The 27,254-nt window shown below is 47.1% G+C and overlaps 1 protein-coding gene across 3 annotated transcripts in view; it reads left to right on the top strand.

The window, feature by feature from the left end:
- Window positions 1–27,254, top strand: part of RPS6KA5 (ribosomal protein S6 kinase A5) — a 451,666-nt gene that overhangs the window by 346,129 nt on the left and 78,283 nt on the right. For 2 of the 3 annotated variants that reach the window (XM_069208183.1, XM_069208184.1), the window contains 3 exons: window positions 1,348–1,518; window positions 5,628–5,819; window positions 8,654–8,813. In XM_069208183.1, coding sequence (XP_069064284.1) covers window positions 1,348–1,518; window positions 5,628–5,819; window positions 8,654–8,813 — 523 coding nt within the window. The remainder of the gene's footprint in view (window positions 1–1,347; window positions 1,519–5,627; window positions 5,820–8,653; window positions 8,814–27,254) is intronic. The other variant, XM_069208185.1, reaches the window with a different exon arrangement.

Genomic DNA, 27,254 nt, shown 5'->3' on the forward strand with positions numbered 1-27,254 from the left:
GAAGGGCTTACATGAGTTATTCCATCTAGAGTACCACCAGCTCCTGCTTGGAATCTTAATATTGTGCTCACAAGACTTATGGGTCCACCATTTGAACCCATGCACTCTTGCGCAATTCAATTTCTCACATGGAATGTTGCTTTCTTGGTAGCAATTACTTCATTAAGAAGAGTAAGTGAAATGCAAGCACTTACTTTAGAAGAACCCTTCTTCCAAGTACACAAACACCATCTAGTACTTCGGACAAAACCTACATTTTTACCTAAACTGGTTTCACCCTTTCATATTACTTAGTCAGTCGAATTGCCAGTCTTCTTTCCTCAGCCAGAATCTATTGCTGAAAGAGCTCTCCACCATCTTGATCTCAAAAGAGCTCTAATGTATTACATAGACAAAACTAAAGACTTTAGAAAAACTAAACAACTTTTTGTTGCTTTCCAACAACCTCATAAAGGTAATCCTATTTCAAAACAAGGATTAGCTAGATGGATTGTAAAATGTATTCAAACCTGCTATCTTAAAACGAAAAGGCATCTATTAGTAACTTCAAAAGCACATTCCACTAGAAAAAAGGGTGCTTCTGTGGCATTCTTGGGAAATATACCAATGGCAGACATATGCAAAGCAGCCACATGGTCCACACCACACACATTTACGAAACACTACTGTGTGGATGTGTTATCTCGATAAAAATCAAATGTTGGTCAGGCAGTGCTTAAAACACTATTTCAAACTACTTCAACTCCTACGGGCTAACCACCGCTTACTTGGGAGGAGAACTGCTTTTCAGTCTATGCACAGCATGTGTATCTGCAGCTACACATGCCATCGAATGGAAAAGGTCACTTATCCAGAGTACAGCTGTTCGTGGCAAGTAGTGCTGCAGATTCACATGCGCCCTCCCTCCTCCCCGGAAGCCTGTAGTCGTTGCAGTACTTAATTATGTAAATATGTATAGAAATTGCATGGACGTCTTCTTGACTTCCTATATATATATTTGTACATACACAATTCTTCACTCCTTACTTCACCCTCCTGCGGGAAGACAATCTAACAGAGGAGTTGATGCCCATGCGCACTATCACCGAGAGGAGGAGTCACTCAATCCCATGACTCGAAAAAAGACTTCTTCGAAGAAAAACAACTTGTAACAGTCCGAGTCTAACACTAGATAGCGATCCTTGCACAGCATGTGAATCTGCAGCACTACATGCTACGCACAGATGTACACTGGGTAAGTGACATTTTCCATATATTTATATTTAGAAAGTGTGTATTAAAAGTGAAAACTGCAGTTTGTGCTGTATTTTATTGAATTGTTGATTTCAAATGTTTTTCTCTTTTTAGCTTCACACATTTTTAGTGATGGAACTGCTAAAGGGAGGTGAGCTACTTGAACGCATAAAGAAAAAAAAACACTTTAGTGAAACAGAAGCCAGTTGTATCATGCGCAAGCTTGTTTCAGCTGTTAGTCACATGCATGATGTTGGAGTGGTGCACAGAGATCTAAAACCTGAGGTATTGTATATCACCTTTTTATCTTAAATGTATTTTTTCAAATAGTTTTTAGGTCTCGCCTACCAGATAGCACAAGTTGTCTGGTTGTGAAAAGACCTATTGTGAAATTGCAGTGGGCTTTCAACCCACCCATTGCTTACCATTGATGAACTACTTGCCACTCTCATTTGCTTATTTCTTATTCAATGGCTTGCTTCCTTTTGTGTTTGTCCCTTCCCTAAAGCTCGCATCTTTACCATTCTTTTGATAGGGTGAGCTGTATTCATCCACTGCTCGCATTTAGGGGACCATTTTTATTTTTCTGTTGAAGTGCTCTCTGAGAGTGCATGTGCTTTCCTGCTTTATCCCTCATGTGCTTCTACCCCAATAAATACCACCCCCCACACTCCTTGTTTCTTTCTCCCTCACAGGCTGCTTGTGCTCTCTCTTATGCACGTCAGTCCCTCACCCCCCCAATGTCTTCATCCCCTTGTTGTTCTCTCCCTCATGTGCTGGTCATGCTCTTTCTCATGCTTCTTCCCTTACTCCTTCACTTCATGTTATTCTCTCTATTGTGTGCTTCTCCCCCACCCATGTGCTAGTCTCCTCCTCCTATCTGCTATTCTGGAACCCCCTTACCCCTATGGTGCATTTTATTTGGTTATGTATTTTTATTTTGAGCTTTCACGTAAAACTAGATTGTCTTTTTTTATTTACTAATCCAGGTGGAGTCCCCCACCTTCAATCCGTAAATAAAAACAATTAAAATGGCATCCGTATCATTCTTTAGGCATGAGCATATTTGTGACACACACCCACGCCTGCAGATCGACTCGACTAGAAACATCGGTTTCGTCATGGTGCAATTTTGTCTACTTTCTTATTGTCCTGATGCTGTGCAGTACCAGCAAAGTGCTTTGGTGAAGCCAATGGATTTAAAAATCAGGATCATGGACCTTTTGGCTGTGCCAATACGTATTTTACAGAGGGATATCCTGTTTAGAAAAATGATCAAAACCATTGAGAGCAGTGGAGGACGAGTTTAATACAACATAGCAATGTATTTGTGCATTAGGAAGATGGAGCTAGTATTTTCCCTTCTCTGCACAGAGAATTCATACTGTTCCCTAAGCCATCACTAATTTATATCAAAATGCTGTGCTTTTACTTGTAATGCGGTACAATACTATACCATAAGCTCAACTTTACATTTCTGCTTACTTGTCTCTTTTTTTATTGAACTTTATTGGTTTTTCAGGAAATGAAACTTGAACCTCTAGCTTGATAGATGTAGCAAATGTCAACTGTAGTCCACTCCATACTACACCACCTCATTGTACGCCACTCCAATATTCGCTTTTGCATTCAACTCCACTCTAGTGTTCGCCACTCCAGTGTTTGCCACGCCACTGTATGCTGTTTAAGTGTATAGTAGTCTACTGTACCCTGTTCCTCCACATGGCACTGCACTGTATGCCACTCCACTGTACGCCACTCAAGTGTACACTGTTCCACTCTGCCCCACTCTGTTCATTCCCCACTCCATGCCACACCCTTGTACACCACTCCACTTTATGCTATTCCACTGTAATTCCAATTCCACTCTATGCCTCTTTACATTATGCTAATCCACGGTATACCACTCCAGTTTACGAAACTCCATTGTACACTACTCCACTCTGCCAATCTACTCAATACTATTCCACTGTATGCAACTCACTCTATGCTATTTCATTCTAACCTACCCCACTGCATGCCATTCCAGTGTGTGCCACTACAGTGTTCACCATTCAACTGTACGCTACTCCACTGTATGCAATTTCACTCTATGGCAGTGCCACTCCAAACTGTGCTACTCCACTGTGTGCTAGTCTGCTGTATCCCACTCTACGATATACTGTTCCACCCTGCTCCACTCCATTGTACACCAATCCAGTCAATGACATTCCATTATACACTACTCTGCTATACACCGCTCCACTGTAAGCAATTCCATTGTACAACACTCCACTCTATACTGTTCCATTCAGTGCTGTTCCACTCATTGATACTGTACGCCACTACACTCTACAACACTATGTGCAATACCACTGTAGCACACTGTACTCCATACTAGTCTCCTATACCTCACTCCTTTGTTCAACACCGTACTCCACTCTGACAGTTTCACACACTCTACAACATGGCATACCACACCACTCCACGGTATAACATTTTACTCCACTGTATGCTACGTCAACATACTAGACTTTACATCACTGTACTATACGAGATGACACTCCATTATATGACACTTAAGTCCAATCTATGCTATGCCACCCCACTCGACTACACTGTACAACAGTTTTGCTCAGTGTACACCACTCTATGACACTCTAATGTTTGCCGCTCCACTCTACAACACTCTACTTTACAAAATCTGCATTCTGCCACACTCTACTACATTCTGTGCCGGGGGATGACACCTTACTACACTATATGCCCCTACACTACATTGTAGAGTACCCCACTGCATGCCATTCTACAACACTATACTCAACTCTGACATGCAATGACAATCAACTTCACAACACTACATCCAACAATACTCTACTGTCTGAAATTTTCTCTACAGTGCGACATGCCACTCCACTGTACAAAACACCACTACAATCTACAATACTACACTCCATTATACGACACACCATGCCACTCCACTATATAACACTTTACTGCACTATACTCAATGCCACTCCATTTTACTCCACTACACTATATTCCACTCCACAACACAAGACACTGACACTACGCTGTACAGCACTGTCCTTTACTATACTCTACAATACTGCACCTGACAACACTCAATTAAATGACACTCAACACTATGATTTGAAAAACATTTATTTTAAAACATAACAAATATTTAAATTTAAAGAAAACAAAGGTTAAAACTAGGGTATAGTTAGGAAAATTTTATTTTGTATGTAAGACTACAACTTTAAATATACAAATTAGAGAAATTATTAAGTTATAGCTATAACTTCAATTTCGAGTTTACGAATCACTAGATAGTCTAGGCACCACCTTCAATTTACTCACCTCTGTACACATTCTTCTTGGATCAATCGCCAAACTACATTAACGATAACTCGTCACTCTACCATGCACTGTGTTCTGAAAAATGATGTCATAATCCTTATTACAACTGCTATGATTTCACATGCTATACATTATATAATATCCAAGGGTATAACCACTGCATGGAGAAACAGCGAGTTGTAGTACAAGCAGAACAACGGTACACAGTTACAATAAATTCTAAGGTGGTAGGCATTCATTTGTGTGGTCACCATATTAAATGACTCTTTAATCTACAGGGACCTAACTATACGAACTAGTCCTTAATTTAAAAACGCTACAGATTGTTGCAGCTAAATAAATTGATGTGTTTTATCCCCCTCCAGAAATGCAGCAGGGCTTTCATTAGGATAGTGTACTATACTAGTAAGGAAAAATATTTTCAAGTCCACACTGGTGTAAATACAAGTACAGGTGGTTTTAGTGAGTTTTGCACCCTGACCCTTAATTAGAACCGGAATGAGTCTGCAGATGTGGCTGTGAGTGTGAGGGAGTCAGCCATTGCTGGATGTGAAAGTTCACCTAATCGACATATGTGATAATCATTTTGGGTACTGATATACACCTTAACCTGAGTATGTACCTGGGTGCCCATGCGGCTAACTCATACCTGATGCCAGCATCCAGGCACTGCTACAAAAATTGCCATGATAGTTCCTCTAACCTGAAATCACCTTTTCCTCATTTCAGTCCCACCATATCAAAACTTGTGACCATGAATGCCTCCCAAAGAGGTTAATAAAAATGTTTCCAACCCTGAGAAATGAGAGAGGCTACTTTCTCCACAAGCCCCCTACACAAGTCTCTAAATTTACACCAGCACTCCTTAGGGAACCTGAAATACAGCCATGCCCCATGATTCTTTGATGTATTTGTTTTCCTCTTGATACTCACATGGCTTTGTATTGTTATTCTAGCCTTTACCACTGGCTGTTTAGCAATACAAAAGTCCTACATTCTAAATCATGGCATTTTGTTAATTGATCTTACGTTGCTTCTTTTTTGTCTTTCAGAATTTGTTGTTCACAGATGAAAATGACAATTCGCAAATAAAAATAATTGATTTTGGTTTTGCACGATTAAAACCACCAGATAACCAGCCACTTAAGACTCCTTGCTTTACCCTCCATTATGCAGCTCCAGAACTCTTGAGTCACAGCGGCTATGATGAGTCATGTGATCTTTGGAGCTTAGGAGTCATTTTGGTGAGTTACTTAGAAATCTATTTGTACCTAAGTAACATTCCACCTGTATTCGTTTGTTTGTGTTTTATTTTTATTTTTTACAATCATTTCAGAATGATGTAGGTTTTAATTTCAAAGGTAAGGAATCTTACCTTTCTCTAAAATGCCCTTTTCATGTTTACTTCTGTGATTTAATGCACTGCTGTGTCATATTTGCGCAAGTATTTCCTGAGACATTCCTGATAAGGTATTAGGAGGGAACAGGTCCTTCCTTAATTTAACACACCAGTGACCAACTCGGCACATTGTCTCATCTTTTATCTCAGCCCTTCATGCCTGCAGGGAGAGACACATAACATAATCAAAAAACTTAATGGTTTGACTGTGCTGCAGGAAAGAAAATAACTTTGACACAGTGTTCAGTGAAGTCCAACAACTGAAAACAATAAAGAACAAACAGTGGCAAAGCCAATAGGTCTTGCTTTTCAGAGCTAGTAGCTGTGCAAGTGGTCTTTAGCAATGCTGTACAGCACCCCTGATGCTGTGTAGCATGGCTAAAGAAAAAAAACCTGTGACGTGTCCACCTGTTGTATTATGTAGGTGCATGCGCACCTACAAAATGACACAGGTGCCTATCAATCTAGAGATACGAGGAAAGGTAAAGCAAATCGGCAAGAAGGAGAATTACGTGGGGCTGGGAGAGAAAAGCAATTGGGTCAGCGAGAGAGCAACATGGAGCTGGGAGGGAGTAAGGGAACTTAGGTGAGAAAGTAATGTAGATGAGGGAAGCACACAACGTCAAGGTCATCAGAGACGATGTAGAGAAGCACACGGGCAAGAGAAAGCAGTGTGGAGAGTAGAAGAGATGTATGTTACGGAGACAGCTAGAAGACACATGCTTTCTTGTGCTTTAGATGAAAAACAAGTAGGCCCCTAAAAGTGAGCAGAGAAAGCGTAGAAGCCTGCCAGTCAAACAGGTTGTAAAGCGGCTAAGCACCATTGAAGAGACAAACACAAGATGGACAAGGCAAGCCATTGAATAAGAAGCAGTCCAATGAAAGTGACATTAAAGTCAACCAATGGTAAACAATAGGCAGGATGCAAGCTCCTCTATAATCTTTGTAAGCCCAAAGTATATGTTTCGCAATAGGGCTTGAGCTGTCAGGAGGCTTCACCTAAAAAGAAGCAATGAAACACTTATTAGGTTTGACCTTGTCACGCTTTCATAGTTCGTTTTCTTACAAGCATATGCAAGATAAATACAAACATAAAGGTAAGAAAAAGAAAATATGCCACCTCCTCAACATGGCTACATATGATTTCAATTAATTTGTTAAAAAACAACGTTCCAGATAGCTCTGTCTTGAGAGGTGTTGAGCACTCTAAAAAAAGAATAATACAAATTTACATAAAAAGGCAGACATGAAATAAGAGCTGTGAAAGATGAAAGGGAAAAAAGACAAAACTAAAGGAGTGTCCCGCTCCCTAGCACTACAAAACATATGGTTTCAGGTGGATTACCACATGTGAACAGGAAAAATGCTGTCACTCTCATGGCAGTTGAGCCCAGGAGCTGAGCTAGCTGATCCATTGCCCTATACTGTACGCTTTGTGTGTCGAAGCCAAATGTGAATGACATTTGAATATATCATTGGCTTAAGAAGATTGACCTAAAGCCTCTAATGTATGTTTCATTTTTCTGATTGAGTAGCCTGGCAGGCAACTCTGGCTGTCAGGACAGACCTGTTATGGAAGGAGGAAAGAAACCAAAAAGGAAAAGAACAAAGGAAAGAAAAACAAAGCGATAAGAAGTTAAAGTGAAGGAAAATAAATAATAAAGGGCGAAACAGTGGGAGCAGATGAAACAAAAGAAAGAGGAAATACTAAAGAAATAAAATTAAAGCGAAGAAAATACAGTAATAGGCTCAGACGGAAAGGAAGAGTAGAGATAGAAATTGAGAGAAAGAAATAGAGAATCGAAGAGGACAGCACTAAAGGAGAAAATAAGTTAAACGAGAAAAACAGAACTTGAGAGGAAAATGCAGCAAAAGAAAGTAACTAATACAGAACTAAGGGCCAGATGTACTAAAACATTATTCCATAGACACAGAATGGGTAAAATCCTTTGATACATCTGGCCCTAAGTGAAGAAAAGGAGAGAAGAGTAGACACAATGACAAGAAATTGAGTGGGAGAATGGTAGCAATAGTGTGAGAGGGAACCAATAGATAGTGTGGCAGACTTATTTTATAGATAGATAGATAGATAGATAGATAGATAGATAGATAGATAGATAGATAGATAGATAAATAGAGCTATTGCCACAGTAAGTTTTATTAACAGGTAAAAAGGGTGTGCAGAGTGAAGCAGGAATGGTGATGTGTGAAAGGAAGACCAGAAAATATGGGACAAAGGTGGCAGACAGGTGAAGAGTCTCTAAAGCAAAATGAGTGAGAGAAGAAACAAATGAGTGAGCTGCGAATCCAGGAACGATAAAGATAATAAGTAAACTGGGAGACATAACAGTGAGAGAGTGATAGAAGTGAAGATAATGAAGGCATTTTGAAATTATGATAAGAGAATGGCAGAGGTGGATATAGGTGACATATTAAGATAGAATGTAGAGTTGAGAGCTTTAAAGAGATAAAAATAAGAGGGACATTGAGATATGAAGGTTAGAGAATACTAGAGTTGGAGATGAAGATATCTTATATTTAGACATAAGCATTGGGCAGAGGTAAGGATGAAGGTAAATGGGAAACTTTCTGTTACTTAAGTAATTTGATTGTGTAGTATTAGGAGAACGACAAAATACTCAAATGTTTAAAAGCAAATCTTGTTGTTACTTTTGACAGTACACAATGCTGTCAGGACAGGTACCTTTCCAGTGCCTTGAGAAAATCTTGACTTGTACCAGTGCAGAAGAAATAATGAAGAAAATTAAAAAGGGGGACTTCTCCTTTGAAGGTGAAGCATGGAGAAATGTGTCTCCGGAAGCAAAGGATTTGATAAAAGGTACCCTTGAATGTTTTGCATGAAATTTACAAGAATGAAGTGAAAAATGTATGTGCAAAGTTTTGGTTCTACATCAAGGGGTATTCATTATTCTTTATAATGGTTGGGATATTCGTTCAGATTGGTGGAAAACTCAGTACAGTTAATATTCAAAAGCAAACAGAACTCCCAATTGTTTTTTTAATAACCGTTTTCACAAACATTCCAGCAGTGGCTACACTATGAAAATTTGATCCTTCTCCTTCTAGTCTGCTAGACAATCAGCACCAAAAAAGGCCAGCACAAGCTTGTCCGTTTTCGTTTTCCATTGTTCATGAGAGGATCCATGAGCACTTTGACTGTTTTTTCTTCGCTGCTGCATCTGGATTGGAGACCTTTTTTTATTACATGTTTTCACATGACCATATTTTTTTTTTACATTTAGTGCTTTGTGGGACAAACCTGTTTGTAATGAGAATTTCTCAAATCTAGCTACAGGACTGTTTAACTCTCTCTCTCTCTCTTTTACGCTGTAACTGCACCACTTGCTGCACCCTTTTGGTGAGATACAGAGGCACAAACCTGCTGGTAGGAGGAACCTATGGCATAACGGTACGACGACCAGTACAAGTGAAAAAGGGTGGCATTTTGACTATCTCCTTCAATCATGTGGCTTTCCCTTCCAATGCCATAGGTCTCCGTCCCCAAAACACAAGACATGAAGGAGACATTTTTGACACTGACGGTGTATAATGTTAAGAAATAACTTTGATGCAAAGCTGCAGCTTCCTTTCAATCTACTACATGTCTGTATCGACGAGAGCCACTTTTCAAGCTCCTATTAGGCATAGTGTGTGAAGATTATTCTCTGTTTCCCTAGGAAGGCACCTTTAAGCAAAATAGTAACACAGTGCCCCAGATTTGTGCCAAAGTCTCGACCCACAACTCTTCAAGGCCCTCCATTCTCTTTGAAAACAACAATATGTTTGAGGATAGAACACTTATCTCCCTCATGTTTAATTATGAAGATTATTTTGCTCACAATCACAGGAGGGATTTTCAAACTATTTGAGAACCGCATGCAAGATGTAAAAACCACCAGCCAATAAGATTGTTTTCAATGTAAAATAATTTCTTGAACCAAAAGTTTCCAGAGCTGTTCTTGTACTCAGCTTTCAAAATGTAGAAATTATGAACCCTTTGAAACCAAAGCAACACCTTTGTGTAATACTGATTCAAAAAACACCCCAACTAGCTTTGTCCTTTACCCATCTGCACGGAATCTGAAACAAAGAATCAGATAGACCTGCTAATCATGTGGCACATTTGTGTAGCTTTATGAAACAGAGCTTACATTATTAGCAAATCACAACAAAGAATTCAGCTCCAGCCTATGAGAAGGTTTATGCCCAGCGGTAGTTTGTTGACATGTGCTTCCTCCACCTTATCCATGATTCTTGCTAGTGGTCCCATTATATCAAGTAGTCGGTCCTGGCAAGCCTTATGAAATCATTACTTGGTTAAGAAGCAATTCTTGGCGATTCTGCATCCTGCGGGCCTCGCAGGAGTAGATGGAGAAATGGACTCTGGTAAGGCAATGCGTTATTACTATATCCCCCACCGTACCTGCATGCCATCACATACCCCCACCCTCGCCCTCACCCCCATCACTCCAACTCCTCACAAATGTCCCAGTATCACAAACCACACATCCCAACACCAAGCCCTGCATGCAACAACAAAGCATGGACACCCATCACCAAAGCATGGCCACTGCACATACCCATACACCCCCCTAAACCACCATCACACAAGGTCCCACACAGGAATGCAAGCACTGGGGTACACGGTCACCCACCCATTGCACACCATGGCACACACAGTTGCAATAAACATCCTTTTATACCCCTGCAGGACCCCTACCCAACGTCACCGGACAGGAGGGTCCACACATGTCCACACCATCAACAGAAGAGGTCCACAGTGATGACAGCAGCTCTGTCCAACTGGATCTAGATGACCAGCCCGGCCCATCTGGGACCTCGGGACAGTCAGTTCCCGTGACAGTCACAGGCCACTACAGAGCTTCCCCCCTCTGGAAACACCAGCACAGCACCCACCCAGCGGGCCCATACCTCTGTCCCCAGGACACATCAATCAGCAGTGTGTCCACCACTACAGGGAACCCAGGCTGACCCACCACCCCAACAACAACAGGGACCTAGGGGCAGTGGGAGTGGGCACACGGTCCAGGGGACAGAGGCCCAGGAACACAAGGGGAACTGGGAGGGCTGCTGTGTGACAGGGGGAGGACAGGCCCAGGGAACCCACTCTCCACGAGGCCCTCTCCAACATCATGGGAGCCTACCATCATTCCCAGAAGATGATGGCAACGGTAATGGCCAAGTTTCAAGAGACCCAGCGGCTGCAGGAGGAACAGTATTTGGGCTTCAGGGAGGAACTCAGATCCATCAATTCCACCCTGGGCACCATCGTAGGGGTGTTGAAGGAAGTCCTCAACACCAGGAGGGACACTGTGGCACTACAAGGGGCCCCTGACACTAGCCTGGATGATGAACTGCCCACCACCTCCGCCAGCGCTAGTGCACATGAGGCACCTCCACAGGACCACCACACCAGCACCCCACCCCCTGCAGAGGGAGAGCCACCCCGCAAACGGTCCCTGAGATCCAGGACAAAGACAGAGAACGATATCAAGACCCCGCCAAGAAATTAGACCACCCTGATTGTCATCCTTCTGTCCCACCTTGTCACCCTGTCCATCCTCAAACTGCCCTAGCTCCACTTCCTATGCCCATTTGGGCAATGCACCTGTGAGACTAATAGACTGGACTCTGCCATGGACATTCCTTCACCATCACCCCTGACCATTTTACAGCACCCTCCAATATTGAGCACTTAAATAAACACCCTTAAAGCACAAAACAATCTGGAGTCTGTCTGTGATTTCGAAATAGTGTATTAGCAGTTACAGTGTCAAAATGCTCTTTCAATTGTAATGTCAGCATACCTATGTCACACAGCTCTAGCCCATGAGGAAACAAAGCAGATGTCACACAGTGGGACCCACATCTGTGAAATCGTAAGGGAAAGTGACAACTCAGTGACCATACACTGGGTGAAAACGACAGACAGTAGAGAGGTAGTAGTGTTAAAGTACATGTAGTAGGCAGGTTTGTATTCTTACCTGTGTCTCACTGGAAGTATTGCAGGATCACCGGGTTCCTGTTGTCGATGTCCTCTTCTTCTGCTTCCTCGTCTTCACTGTCCACAGGCTCCACAGCTGCCACAGCACCTCTATCTGGACCATCCTTCTGCAGAAAAGGCACCTGTCGTCGCAAAGCTAAGTTGTGAAGCATACAGCAGGCCACGATGATCTGGCACACCTTCTTTGGTGAGTAGAATAGGGATCCACCTGTCATATGGAGGCACCTGAACCTGGCCTTCAGGAGGCCGAAGGTCCGCTCTATAATCCTCTGAGTTCGCCCATGGGCCTCATTGTAGCGTTCCTCTGCCCTTGTTCTGGGATTCCTCACTGGGGTCAGTAGCCATGACAGGTTGGGGAAACCAGAGTCACCTGCAAATGGCGAGGGACAACTGTTAGACACACACTAACCTGTAGGGATATCCCCAGACCCAGACAACCATTCCCACTGACTTGCTTCCAGGTGCTCACCTAATAGTCACACACGGTGCCTCTGGAGTTGACCCATCACATAAGGGATGCTGCTATTCCGCAGGATGTAAGCGTCATGCACTGAGCCAGGGAATTTGGCATTGACATGGGAGATGTACTGGTCTGCCAAACACACCATCTGCACATTCATCGAATGATAACTCTTCCGGTTTCTGTACACCTGTTCACTCCTGCGGGGGTTACCAAAGCCACATGTGTCCCATCAGTGGCACCTATGATGTTGGGGAATATGTCCCAGGGCATAGAAATTACCTTTCACTGTAGTCAAATCCTCCACCTGAGGGAAAACAATGTAGCTCCGCATGTGTTTCAGCAGGGCAGACAACACTCTGGACAACACGTTGGAAAACATAGGCTGGGACATCCCTGATGCTATGGCCACTGTTGTTTGAAATGACCCACTTGCCAGGAAATGGAGTACTGACAGCACCTGCACTAGAGTGGGGATTCCTGAGGGATGGCGGATAGCTGACATCATGTCTGGCTCCAACTGGGCACACAGTTCCAGGATTGTGGCACGATCAAGCCTGTAGGTGATGATCACATGTCTTTCCTTCATTGTTGACAGGTCCCCACCCTCACCAGCGGTCTGTACGCCGGAGGATGCCGCCATCTCCTCACATGTCCCAGTGGACGGTGCCTATGAAGGACAACAGCGAGCACAGAGTCAACCAACTCAGAGGTACGTACCCACAGCTTACACAGAACACGATTCATAATCCGAAATTTGCATGTATGAGTGTTGAGGCAAGGCCTAGGTATGTGTGACACAGTTAAAAATTAAGCCATGTGGGCCCCTGAAATGGTGGCTGCCTGACCTGTAAAGTGGGACAATGGGATGTGGGGTAACTGCGCTGGCGTTGTACACTGTCGCGGTAGGCGGTCGAAGACCGCAGCGCAATTCTGCATTGGTTAACATTGGACCCTATGGGTCCCAGGAGCCAATGACGATGTAAGCCGGCGGTGACGGTACGCACCGCCGTGGACGTGACCGCCATTTTCTATCTGTTCAATCACTCGATACCTGATCTTCGACAGGAGAGGACCTGCACTGCAAGTGCTGCTGTGACCTCAGTCTGGAAGAGACAATGGCTCGTGCGTCTGGGGAAAGGGCTCCTGCCTTCACCATGGAGGAGTTGGAGAAACTTGTGGATGGGTTCCTCCCCCAGTACATGCTACTCTATGTTCCTCCAGACAAACAGGTAAGTACACTGGGAGCATGCTGTATGGGCTATGCCTGTGTGGAGTGGGGTGGATGAAAGATGGGGGGGGGGAGATTGAGGCATGCATGAAACAACGGTGAGTGCATGTGCCACATGGCAAGGGTAGGGATGGGGGCCAATGAATGTGACGGTGCAGTTGGTAATAACTTTTCTTTTTCCCCTGTACAATTCATGTAGGTCAGCGCCCACCAGAAGAAGGACATCTGGCGTGCCATCGCCAAGGACGTCCGGACCCTAGGGGTCTATCACAGACGGTGAACCCACTGCCGTAAGAGATGGGAGGACATTCACCGCTGGAGCAAGAAGACGGCGGAGGCCCAGCTGGGGATGACCTCCCAACGTGGGAGGGGTGCCCGTCGCACCGTGACCCCCCCTGATGTTCAGGATCCTGGCGGTGGCGTACCCGGAGTTGGATGGGCGCTTGAGGGCATCACAGCAGCCACAAGGGGGTGAGTACACTCTCATTCAGCTGATTCAGTGCACAGTGGAGGTGTCTGGGTGGGGAGGTGGGCTGTGGGTTTCCCTAGACCAGGGCGAGTGTGCTAGTTAGGTCCCCTTCTTCTGGCAGACCCTATGGCACACCACCCCACCTGTGTACAGTGCCAACTACACCTAGTCAGGCTCCTGTGACATCCATGTGTGCAGATGTCGGCCATAGCCTTGTAGGCCATGTCCCAGGGATTGAACAGTAGACCCCAAGTGAGCGGCGTAGTGCAGGGGGCTTCTGTGTCTGTTGTGTCCGCCAACGGTAGCGGTAATGCATGCACTCAACATGTCTTTCTTCTGTCGCCCACCCCCTTTTTGTGGTCTCCCTGTTCTTTTGTGCATTAGCATCATCAGGCGGTGGAGCAGTAGCACCGGAGCAGGAGGGAGCGGCATCCCACAAGGCCCTGGAGGGCGAGACTACGGACTCGGAATTCACCAGTGGGACAGAGGGCGAGGGGAGCTCGATGGCGGGGACAGGAGCTGACAACAGTGATACGGACTCGTCCTCTAATGGGAGCTCCCTTGTGGTGGCGGCCACATCTGTGCCCCCCGCATCTACAAGTACAGCCGCCACCCCCTCTACCAGCACCGCCCTCCCAGCAACCCCTCAGCCTTTGCCCCGTGCCCACTCACCCAGGAGGGTGGGCATCACCTTCGCCCCAGGCACCTCCGGCCCTGCCCCAGTCACCCCTGCTGCCCTCAGTGAGGAGGCTATCGACCTCCTCAGGTCCCTCACTGTTGGGCAGTCTACCATTTTGAATGCCATCCGGGGTGTAGAGAGGCAGTTGCAACAAACAAATGCATTCCTGAAGGGCATTCATTCTGGTCAGGCAGCCCTTCAGTGAGCTTTTCAGACTCTGGCCTCAGCACTGATGGCAGCTATTGTCCCTGTCTCTATCCTCCCCCCTCCAACTTCCTCCATCCAGGCCCACACCCCTATACCTCAGCCTACCCCAAGCACACAATCAGACCAGCATGCACACACCTCAACACACAAGGGAAGCTCTGGCAAGCATAAGCACCACACATCCCACAGGCACTCATGCAAGCATCACACACAAGCAGACACACCAACATCCACTGCCTCCACTGTGTCCCCCTCCTCCTCGTCTCCCTCCCAGTCTCGTGTCCACTCACACCTGCATGCACTACATCTACAGCCACTACTTCCATCACCCGCACACACACCACCACACCCCGCTCACATGCAGTCACCACCCCCACTACCATTCACACATCCCCTGTGTCCTCTCCCAGTGTGTCTGTGATGCTACCTCCCAAGATACACAAACGCAGGCACACACCCACCCAACAGCCATCGACCTCATGACAGCCTCCAGTGCATGCACCTTCACCCAAAGTCATCAAACGTACACCTCCTACAACCACAACCTCTTTCTCCACTCCCAAACCCCCTCCAGCTACCCGTCCCAGTGTTCCCAAGAAACTTTTTCTGTCCACCCTTGACCTCTTTCCCTCACCTCCCCCACCCCGTCAGTCTCCTAGGGCCCGACTCTCCAGGTCCCAACCTAGCACCTCAGCCACATCTCCGGGACCAGTGGTGCCAGTAGTCACCGGATTCGGGAGTGCACCAGGCAGCAGGGCAGCCAGTGTGGCAAGGAGCCCAGCACAGACAATCCCCCACCTGTCAAGCATCAAAAGTTGGCCAGTGTCCAGCCGCCAAAGCCGCTCCCAGGGGTACAGGTGGGAGTGTGGAGTCAGCTGCGACACCTTCCAAGGTGGGGAAGGGGCACAAGAAACCCGGCAAGTCTGGGAAGAGCAGCACGGCGGAGAAGACCGCCATCATCCCCGCTTCCCAGGAGGTCACCGCCATCAGCCCCGCTGCCCAGGAGGTCACCGCCATCAGCCCCGCTGCCCCAGAGGCCACTGCCATCATCCCCGCTGGCCAGGAGGCCACCGCCATCAGCCCCGCTGGCCAGGAGGCCCCTGCCATCAGTCCCGCTGGCCCAGACAGGACCGCCAGCACCAGCCCCGCTGGGCCAGACAGGACTGCCAGCACCAGCCCCGCTGGGCCAGACAGGACCGCCAGCAGCTGAGTTGCTGCCAAGGACCCCGCCGCAACAAGCACCGCTGAACAGTACACCGCCGCCACAAGCACCGCTGAACAGGACACCTCCGCCACAGGCACCGCTGCCAAGGACACCACCGCCACAAGCACCGCTGAACAGGACACCTCCGCCACAAGCACCGCTGAACAGGACACCTCCGCCACAAGCACCGATGGCCCGTGAGCGCCAAGGGCACTGACGCTACTGAGTCCTCTACGAGCAGGATGAAGCACTCTGGGCACAAAGCCCCCTCCAGAACCAGTGGAGTATCACATCTGCTCACACAGCCCTGGGCAGGATGAAGCACTCTGGGCACAAAGCCCCCTCCAGAACCAGTTGAGTATCACATCCACTCACACAGTCCTTGGCAGGATGAAGCACTCTGGGCACAAAGCCCCCTCCAGAACCAGTAGAGAAAGGCATCCACTCACACAATCCTTGGCAGGATGAAGCACTCTGGGCACAGAGCCCCCTCCAGAACCAGTGGAGACTATTATCCACTTCTGAGACTGTGGCTTTGCACTCCCCAGGATTGAACAGTGGGCAAACCACCCACTGTAGAGACTTGAGAGACTGTGGCTTTGCACTCCCCAGGATTGAACAGTGGGCAAACCACCCACTGTAGAGACTTGATAGACTGTGGCTTTGCACTCCCCAGGATTGAACAGTGGTCAAACCACTCACTGTAGAGACTTGAGAGACTGTGGCTTTGCACTCCCCAGGTTTGAACAGTGGGCAACCCACCCACTGTAGATACTTGAGAGACTGTGGCTTTGCACTCCCCAGCATTGAACAGTGGGCAAACCACCCACTGTAGAGACTTGAGAGACTGTGGCTTTGCACTCCCCAGGATTGAACAGTGGGCATGTGGCCCCCTCGTGGATTTAGCGTTGTGCACTCAACCGGCTGAGGTGCCCCCCCTTTCCATTCCCCCAGAGGTGCCTGTTTTATTGCTATCTGATGCCCCTGCAGTGTTCTCTCTGTCATGTTCGGGCATTGAGTGTGGGCCTCGCCCATGCAGTGTGGGCCCAGTGTTCCACAGACTTCAATGGAGCAATACCTGGACTACTATTCTTGGTGTATATATTTGTTAATAGTGTATATATATTTTAGTGTACTGGATTTTAATATATTACAATGGTTACAATCATTTCCTTTTGTCTTTGCATTCTTCTGGGGGGTGTAACTGTAATGTATCATGCTGTATTAGTGTGTGTGTTGTCGTGGGTGAGGGTGGGGGTGGGGGTGTTGAGTGTGTGTGTCACTCTTTTCCCTCTCCCCTTCCCTGTGTCGTAGGTGCAGTACTCACTGTGGTCTTCGCCGCCGGCGTTCGTGCTCCTGGTAGAGGAGCAAGAAGATAAGGGCAGGGAAAATGTGAAGCTCTGGTTCCATGGCGTCCTGGTTCCTCGTGGGGTATGTAGAGGTGAGCGTTTTCCCTTCGAAGTCCTGTTTCCGCCGTGTTTTTGTTCGCGGTGAATCCGCCCCGGAAAAGGTGGCGGATTGGTAGGTTGCAATAGTGTGGGAGGTACATTGTCTTCTGCCTGTCTGTTGGCGGTGACCGCCGCGCTCTTTGTATCGCCTTGGCGGTCGGAGTGTTAAAGTGGCTGTCTTTGTTGGCAGTTTCCGCCACAGTCGTGATTCCATTTTTTTTTCCGCCGCCCTGTTGGCGGTCTTACCGCCGCTTTAACACTGACCACAAGGGTTGTAATGACCACCATAGTCTCTTTCATAAGTAACTGCCTTTCCTGCAAGGCTGCAACCTCATCCCGCAACTTTCTTATTTCTGCATCTTGTGTTAATGTTTTCCTGCGTACGGAGCACAGACAGGAAAAGCCATACCACTTGCCCTGCTGCTTTCAGCTCCAGCTTCGCCCCTCTTAACTTCACACTCTCAACCGCATCTTCCACTAAAAGAGGAGTCACTTTCTCATCTAATGCTTCCCATAAAACCGGCGCTGCCCACCGGTTCAGGAGTCCTGCCACACCAGAGAACGGGTCAGTTGCTAACCACCCGGGAATGGATCTGGCTTCTGCCCCATGCTGCCTTCCGCTCTCTGCCCCACTCTTCTTTCGTCCCCAAAGAGGAATTATTGACTTACACCCACTGCTGGTACCAAAATGTCTTATCCAGGTGACTGATTGACACCTGATCTGTTCGATATAAGTCAATAAGGACGCTCAATGAAGGACCACACGCCAATTATGAACACAGTTTAGCTTTACTAGATTTTCAGGTAAATGTATGCATTTGGCACATCAACGAAGTAAAATAAAAATAGCAGTAAAGAGCATCTATTTATATATGAGCACACTACAAAGAGCATCTATTTATATAAGAGCAAAGAGTTCATTGACAGATATAAGCTTTGATTAACTGTATACAAAAATGCGTATTTCAATTCCTGCAGCAAGCTCAACCTACGATGTTCAGGAAGCAAAATATAAATGAGCTGAATACTTCAGATTATAAACACAGTGCAAGCATAATAATCAATCATAATAATAGAGCAGAGAAACAAAGGCCTTTCATCCCTGAGTGGAACTTAACTTAGTCCACGAAATGCTGGGAAGCCCTCTACTGCCCGCTTGGACCTCTCTCTCCCTCGAGCGTCATGGTCTCTGAACAGCAAAACAGGGAGGCAGCGCTGTGGGCCTGGCGATGGCAGCTTCCTCAACCCGATCTGCGAGCTTCAATCCCCTGACCCGCACTTCAGTGCTTAAATAACCTGAAGCTTAGATTCTATGCCTTTCTAGCATTTTCTAGCTATGTTATCAGCACGGGTCTCTTGGCTGCTCTGCCATTCCCTAGCCATTGTTTTCATTCCATCTTTTTCTTGTACTCTCGTTCTCAAGGTTGAGACGACCTCCGTCTTTCTCTCCTACACATCCTGTTTCTTACACATGCAGCTGCGAATAATTTTATCTATGGAATGTTGGAAAACAAGCTTGAAAAAAACATTGTGAACTTTTCCATGTTTCGGTTTCAGCAGGCATCACTCTCATCTACACTGTTCAAGCTAATTAACCCTTTGCGTCACAATGTCTTCCGCACCTTTCCCTATACTGATCACAGTGCCTAATAAGTCTGACCGGCCAAAGTTTATTTGGAAAAATGTATTGGGTCTGCGTAATTAGAAAGGCATTTCTCAAACTGATAGCAGCCACTAAGTGATCTGTGCAGGCAAAAGAATTATTAATATCAAAAGTATACCATTCACCTTAATTAGTCCTCTTAGAAAGTCAATTGTGGAAATTTGGTTGAGTGGTTTTCTTTCGACCAAGTGGGTTCCTTTAGGCAGGGAAGGATGACTTCAGCCCCTCTGTTGAGAGTCTGCAGGAACCCTGGACTATATTGAGGAGGGTCAAAATGAAGGCTTGTTCGAGGGGGAGGATATGTTGTGAGAATTCACATATGATCTCTCTCTCCTGCTATTTGGTCAGTTGCCATGTGTAGGAAAGTGAGTTATTAGCAGGTAGGGGTATTTATCTCCAGCTAGTAATAATACCACAGTCACTGAGAGATCCAGTCAAGTCTCATTAAACTAATCTTTGCACAGCCATTGGTTGCTTGGCAAACTAGCATCAGGCTTATTTTGTGAGATTGTATTTGTAAAGCATTTAACATTACCAAAACAGTGATAAGTAAATGACACTACACAATAGAACTCCCAACAACGATTTATAAAAATAGAAAATATTTGTTATCTTTAAAATGACACCAAAAGGACGACAGTCCAATGAAGGGAAATGAAGATCTTGTGCGTGCAGTCGGGTGGCGTTGATGGAATCTGCGTGGTGTCATCAGCATCATTGGAGCCATCTGTGACATCATGGTCACCTATAAAGGCACCACCCAAGCATGCATATGTCAGTTTCTTTTCCACAAACTTCCAAGCCAAAAATGCAGAGCCATGGAAAGAACAAATAGTTTGTCTGTGTCAAAAAACCGGGGCCCTGAAATGGACAACCCCTATCCCTAGCATATGTGTCCGCAGAGCAGGGAAGCATGGGTGGATGTAAGGAATCTGCAGCTAAATAGTCTCTACCAGAGAATGTGTTACTGAAGGTAAGAGATAGAGACTTCAAGCTGCAGATTCCACCCAAGCCATAACCTCCTGGCGGTGGTCTGCTCACAGATCTTCTCACACTAAAATGTTCTGCAGTACCAAGCGGGCAAAGTGCCCATTTCTACGGACCTGATTGTCCCGGCAGTAATGTCTTGCGAACGTGTGCAAGGACGCCCACATCGCTGCCTGACAGAAGTCTAGGACTGGAATACTTCATGCTAATGCAGCGGTAGCAGCCTTGCCCCTGGTGGAATGAGCTCTCAAGCCCTCAGGAGGCTGCTTCTTGGCCAGTGCGTAGCAGATCATAATGCAGAGAACGTCCCAGAGCAGAATGGTTTGCTTCTGCGCTGCCCAACCTTTCTTTGCTCCCAAGTACCCCACAAAGAGTTGGTCATCCCCCTGGAACTCTTTTGTGCAGTTCAGGTAGAACGACAACGCTCTTTTTGGTTCCAGCCAGTGGAGTCCCTCCTCTTTAGAGGGATGTGGTGGAGCAAAGAATATGGGCAGGGTGATGTTCTGACGAAAGTGAAATGGGGTCATCACCTTGGGAAGGAAAGAGGCACAAGTTCCCATGTCCGGGAACATGGGCAGATACGGCGGCTTAGATGAGACAGCCTGCATCTCACTCACCCTCCTGGCAGATGTAATTGTCACTAAGAAGGATGTCTTGATGGTGAGCAGCTGGAGGGAACAGTTGTATAAGGGCTCAAAAGGAGCACACAAGATAGTTGTGAGGACCAGATTTAAATACCACTGAGGCATAACAAAGGGCGTAGGAAGATAGATATGTACAAGCCCTTTGAGAAATCTATGTACAATAGGTGATTTGAATAATGAAGGCTGATCAGGCAGCCGAAGGAACGCTGATAAGGTGGAAAGATACCCTTTAAGACTGTCCAATGCTGAGCCCTTCTGTACAAGGGATAAGACAGTAAAGAATGTCAGAGAGAGAAGCAGAAAGAGGCTCAATTAGATCTTTCTGTACATTCATTTACAAAACGTTTCCAACGGAAGGCGTATTCTGTCTTAGAGGAGGGACGCATGGCTGGCAAAATATCTTTACAGACTTCTGGAGGAAGGTTGACGGCTGTCAACTGCTGCCGCTCAATCTCCATGCATGAAGTCACAGAGTTGCGGGTTCGGTGGAGAACCTTCCGCTGCTGCTGAGACAGAAGAACTTCCCGAAGGGGCAACATGATTGGAGGATGATGCTCATATTCAGAAGCTCGGGATACCAGACTCTCCGTGCCCAGTCCGGAGCAACCAGGATTATTTGGGCCTGGTTGTTCTTGGTCTTCTTGAGAACTCTGGGCAGAAGTGTTATGGGCGGAAAGGCGTACAGGAGGCCTGAGCTCCACTTGCGATAAAAGGCATAGCCGAGCCAGTGCAGCCTTGGAAACTCCAACGCACAATACTGCTGACATTGTGCATTCTCTTCGGAGGTGAACAGATCTAACCAAGGTACTGCCCACTTCTGAGAGAGTCCTTGTGCCACCTCCGGATGGAGACACCATTCGTGATCCACTAGGCATTGATGGCTGAGTTAGTCTGCCCTGGCGTTCAGAGAACCTGCCAGGTGTTGAATCAGCAGGGTTATGCCTTGCTATCTCAGCCATGTCCACAGGCGCAACGCCACCTGAAAAAGGGTCCATGACCCCATACCGCCCTGCTTGTTCCTGTACCACATTGCGGTGGTGTTGTCCACGAACACCTGCACCACCTTGACTTTGACAAGTGGAAGAAATGCCTTCAGTGCTAGTCGGATCTACCGGATCTCCATAATGTTGATATGGAGTCCGGACTCCGCCGTAGACCAGGATCCTCTGATCTCCACCTCTCCCAGATGGCTGCCCCATCCCAGGGCATCTGTCACTACTGTACAATCTGGTTGGGGAAGGGAGAGGAGTCTGCCTCTGACCCAATCGCAGTTCACTAACCACCACTGCAGATCTTTTGCAGTTCCCTCCAAGATCTGAAGATTGTCGGCTAGATTTCCCTGATGCTGATCCCACTGGACCTACAGGTCCCACTACAGAGCCTTCATATGCCATCAGGCATATTTTACCAAGAGGATGCAGGAGGCTATGAGGCCTAGCAGCCTCAGAGGCTGTGTCATCGCCATCTAGGAAAGAGGCCAAAACATCGGAATCTGAACCTGAATATCCTGGACTCGCTGCTCAGGAGGATAGGCCCGAAACTGCACTGTGTCCAGAACAACTGTGATGAAAGGGAGCGTCTGAGAGGGAGTCAGGTGTGACTTAAGCACGTTTATAGTGAACCACGAGTGAATGCAGGAGGGTTGCTGTAGTCTGAAGGTGAGTGACGGGACCTGGGGCAAAGGAGCCTTCAACAACCGGTCGTCGAGGTAGGGGAAGACTGAAACCCTTAACCTGCGCAGATGAACTGCGACCTCCGCCATCACTTGGGTGAACACCTGTTGGGCTCTGGTGAGGCCAAGGGGGACAACAGTAAACTGAAAGTTTGAAAAGCAGGTAACGCAGGGACCTCTGGGCAGGTAGGATGGGGATATGGAAATACAGAATCCTGCAAGTCCAATGCTAACATCCAGTTTCCTTGTTCTAGGGCAGGCAAGAAAGCTAGATAGATTGACGTCCCGCAAATCCAGAATAGGACGAAGGCCCTTGTTCTTTTTTGGGTATCAGAAAGAAGTGGGAAGTAGCGGGAATAACAACCACTGCCTACTTCTTATATCAGGGCCCTTTCTATGGCTCCCTTGGCCAAGAGAGCCACAAATTCCTCGCTGAGCAAAACTAATTGATCCTCCATCAGCCATTCTTTTGAAGGAGGCATTGAGGGAAGGAATGGCCCTTCGTATATGATCTGCAAGACCCATTTGTCTGATGTTATGGACCACCAGTGAGGAAGATTAAATTGAATCTTCCCTCGAGCTGGATGTACGTGGTCTTGCAGAATCACACTAGGAGGGCTTGGACGTTGTGGAGGTGGGGGGGCAGAGTGGTGGACAACTTCAGGTCAGACTCTTTGGGTCTGAAGGCACCACGCTTGCATCCTCACGCAAGATGTTGGCCTGGCAGAGGACGGTGGCTGGTCTGTGGATGTTGTGGTACCCCACCCCTTCCGAAGCCTTGAAAGTGGCAATAGAAAGACTGTTGGTGAGGGGTCGCTGAGAGGCCCATGGGCTTGGCCGTAGCCCCAGAGTCCTTGAAGCGCTCCAGCGCTGAGTCTGCCTTTTCACCAAAAAGTTGGGTCCCTTCGGAGGGCATGTCCATAAGGTTTGCCTGGACATCCCCAAAAAGGCTAGAAGTACATAGCCAGGCATGGCGTTGAAGGGCCACTGTCGAGGAAATCGCCCTGCCCAGCGAGTCCGTCTCATCCGAACCACACCTGATGGTAAACCTGGCTGGATCTCTCCTCTTTAACTGCCTATGAGAGAGTGGCCTGCAAATCCTCCAGAACCTGAGGCAGGACCTGCACCACTGTATTCCATAAAGTACGGGAAAAATAGCCCAATAGGCATGAGGTGTTTACTGACCTCAAAGCCAGGCTGGAGGAAGAAAACATCTTCTTCCCCTAGTTGGTAGCCTCTTGGATTCCCTATCCGGGGAGCGAAAAGGAAGGTGCCAAGGGAAGTGGAGGCCTGGACCACCAAGCTCTTCGGTGTGGGGTGTTGCATGAGGAAGCTAGGGTCGCCCAGAGCGGGGCAATGGGGGCAGCCAATTGTCCTATTTACAGGCGCCCCTGTGCTGGGTTGGGACCACGTCCCCAACAGAACATCAGTGAGGGCCTCATTAAAGGGCAACATCAGTTCTGATGGTGAGCACCCCCAGCTGAAGCACCTCCGTCAAGATGTTTGTTTTGACATGCACCATGGGAAGCTCAAGGTCCAGTACCTCAGCTGCTGTACGTACCACCATTGCATACGATGCACCCTCCTTGTAGCCACAGTAGGAGGTGAGAGCATGCCAGGATCTAGAGAGGTGTCCACTCCACTGGCCCCTCCTAGCTCCTCATACCAGTCCAAAGGTTCTAATTGGGACTCTAGAAAGTCCTGAGACCCTTCCTATTCCTCACCAGCCTGGCTGTTTGTAGAAATGCTCAAGCAATGATATGGCACCTGTGGGCAACGGAATTGGCGTCATACAGTGCCGTTCCAGCTCAAGATCAGTGGTTATTAGAATGCTACTCACACCACCGGTGGGCGCCGGTGGAGCCGGGAGGGTTGACGTCGGGAGCGACACCAGAGGAAGTTGACTGTGTAGACCCGGCATCTTTCCGGATCCAATATCAGATCCAGGTGACCCCATCGGCACCAAAGCTGCCTGCGTGGAACCTGATGTCGCCTCTGATGACCCTGTGGGGCACAAAGGCGCACCGGCGGGGCCAGCCCGCTAAAATATGAGACGCATGGCCTCATAAAACCCTTTGAGTTGAGCAGGGGTTTGCTCTGGAAAGGAGGTGAGGCTCTGAGTCAGCCCTGGCAACGGTTCCGCTGAACCTTTCCTGGGTCGATGTTCCTGATGTGCCTCGTCGGCCGACAGGCAAGGTGAAGTCATAGTCCGCATGGACTTCTTCTTCTTTTTGTGCCTCCTCCAGAAGTGCCCAGAGCACCTCGAATGGGATGAGGAGGACTTGGGGCTCCTGGAGCGGTCCCACGACCTCCTCCTCCACTGGCACCGTGACCTCCGAGGAGTCACGCCTGCTGAACACGATTTCGAGTTGTGGTCTCGGTCTATGGGCCAGAGACATACCTGATGGGGTCTGTTACCGACATGGTACCGTGGCAGGCACCACATGGCTTGAACCGTCTTCCTAGAAGACATCCTACACTGACGCAATAAAGTCTCAACAAAAAGGTTGAAAAAGGCCTGCTAAACAAGACAGATGGTAGCTCTGTTCCAGATCTGCTCTTTAACCAGCGCAGAAGGAAAAATAAAGTAACGTACTCGCGCCTGGGTGGTGCCTTTATAGGTGACCGTGATGTCACAGACTGCTCCAACGATGACGCCATGCAGATACGAATGACACCACTCGGCGACGCACGCAAGGGTATTGCTTTGAAAAGTTCCGGAGTCAAAGCTTACGCCAGGAAATTCTAAAGGTAAGGAATCTGCAGCTATAGGTCTCTATTAGATGAGGGCGGCCTGCTGCATCTTGACGACTTGGTGAAAAGACAGGTGAATACTCAAAAGAGGGTCTTGAAGCAGTCGTCAACGGCTTCTCTTTCAACATTGAGTTGAGCTCCGCCTGGAGCTTTTCAGAGGGATGAGCCACCAAGGTCAATCTAATCGGTCAGTTGACGTTGATGGCTTGACTCTTGAAGTTTAGCCAATCACCTTCCTCAACTTTTCTGCAAAATATTGCAGAAAGCCTCCAAACTTCGAAATCTGGGTTCTTGTTGGTTCCTTTGGGGGAAATTAAGGATCCAGTAGCACCAGCCAAGGGTTTAGAGACTCTTGATTTCCTCTGGAGGGCTACAACTCAGTCGCCCAAAATGCACCTGTGCAGTCCAGGAAAATTCAGTTGTAACTGGTCAGCTTGGGTTATGCTTGCTTTGACTTTGCAGATGACTTCTTCCAGCTCTGTTGTACCGGTTGCTGATTACAGAGTCCACTCCTTATCCTTTGAGTCAGACAAAGTCCTTTCTTTGTGGAGCCTTGTGAGTGCAGCAGTTGCAGTCTTTCTGAGTGAAAGCCTTCTATGGTGCAGTATAAGGGTCCAGCAGGGCAGTCCTCCTTCTTTAGTTCCAAAAGGTAACTCTGAACTCCTCAGAGCTGCCTTATTTATTGCTCATTTCTGGAGAGGGCATCCTAGCCAACAGGGAATAAGCTTCCTCCCTCAAGTATGACCACTTCCTGTAAAGTGTGGTAAACTTCTGGCCCAGAATGTACTATTCTCAAAAAAATCAAGATGTAGAAAATCTCTCCTTAGTGTGTGTCTGTGTAACCCAACCCAGAGGTGTGGCTAACTACTGACTACACTCAGTTTCCTGCCCCTCCCCCCTCTTAATGTAATTTGGGGGGGGTCCAATCTGGCTGGCGATCAAGGAAGTGGGGGGCTGGCCTGGTTTCTTTGTCACCTATTTTCCTGCCTTTGAAGTCCAGGTTATCTCCCCAACCCCCATCATCTCCTTGGCTTCTCCAGGAAGCGAACCTCCTCCCACCAAATGACTGTTTTGTTGCAGCCCCAGGCCTATTTACACCTGCTCAAGGAGCAGCTTGGCTCATTCTGTCAAAGGCTTGCCAATCAGAAGAGACCGCTATGGGGTTGTTTTAAGTAACTTTACGATATTAAGTTCTAATAGCTTTATTAAGTCCGACTTTGGCAGGTTGTGGGATTTAATGTGACCATTAATTTGGTACTGTGAATGGGATTGTTAGCTAGCTCCAGTGCAAAGATAGACTTTATTAAATTCAATAAAGCCTTCCCCTGGTTGGTATATAGGGCTAGCAAGACTACAAGAGGGAAAACCTGCTGTTTTTCCTTGACAGGTCACATGAGACATCTTTTATATTGTCCCTGTCTTTTATAACATTGCACCCTACCCTTTGGGCACTGAAGGTAGACCTTAGGGGTGACATATAAGTCATAAAAAGGGAGCCTTGGACTTTGGAAGTACTTTAATTCCAGAGTCGAATTTAGACATAGTTTTATTTTAAAACTGGCCTGCAAGACAAGCCTTGCTTTAAAATACACCAGACACCAGAACAGTGCACACTTAAGTGCACTAAGTGTACTGGGGTCTCTAAACCAACATGCCATACCTTATACTTGGGATTACAGGTAGGTTGTCTTTGCCAGTCAGAATTACATCAGTTACCAAATACCTTTAGAGAACAGAGTTCTGGGCACATTCAGAGTCAGTAACCACCAGCATCAATCAAAGAAATGGGGTGATCAGGACAAAGGGGTGACTTTAT

The sequence above is a fragment of the Pleurodeles waltl genome, chromosome 9, assembly GCF_031143425.1.
Source record: "Pleurodeles waltl isolate 20211129_DDA chromosome 9, aPleWal1.hap1.20221129, whole genome shotgun sequence".
Classification (NCBI taxonomy): Eukaryota; Metazoa; Chordata; class Amphibia; order Caudata; family Salamandridae; genus Pleurodeles; species Pleurodeles waltl.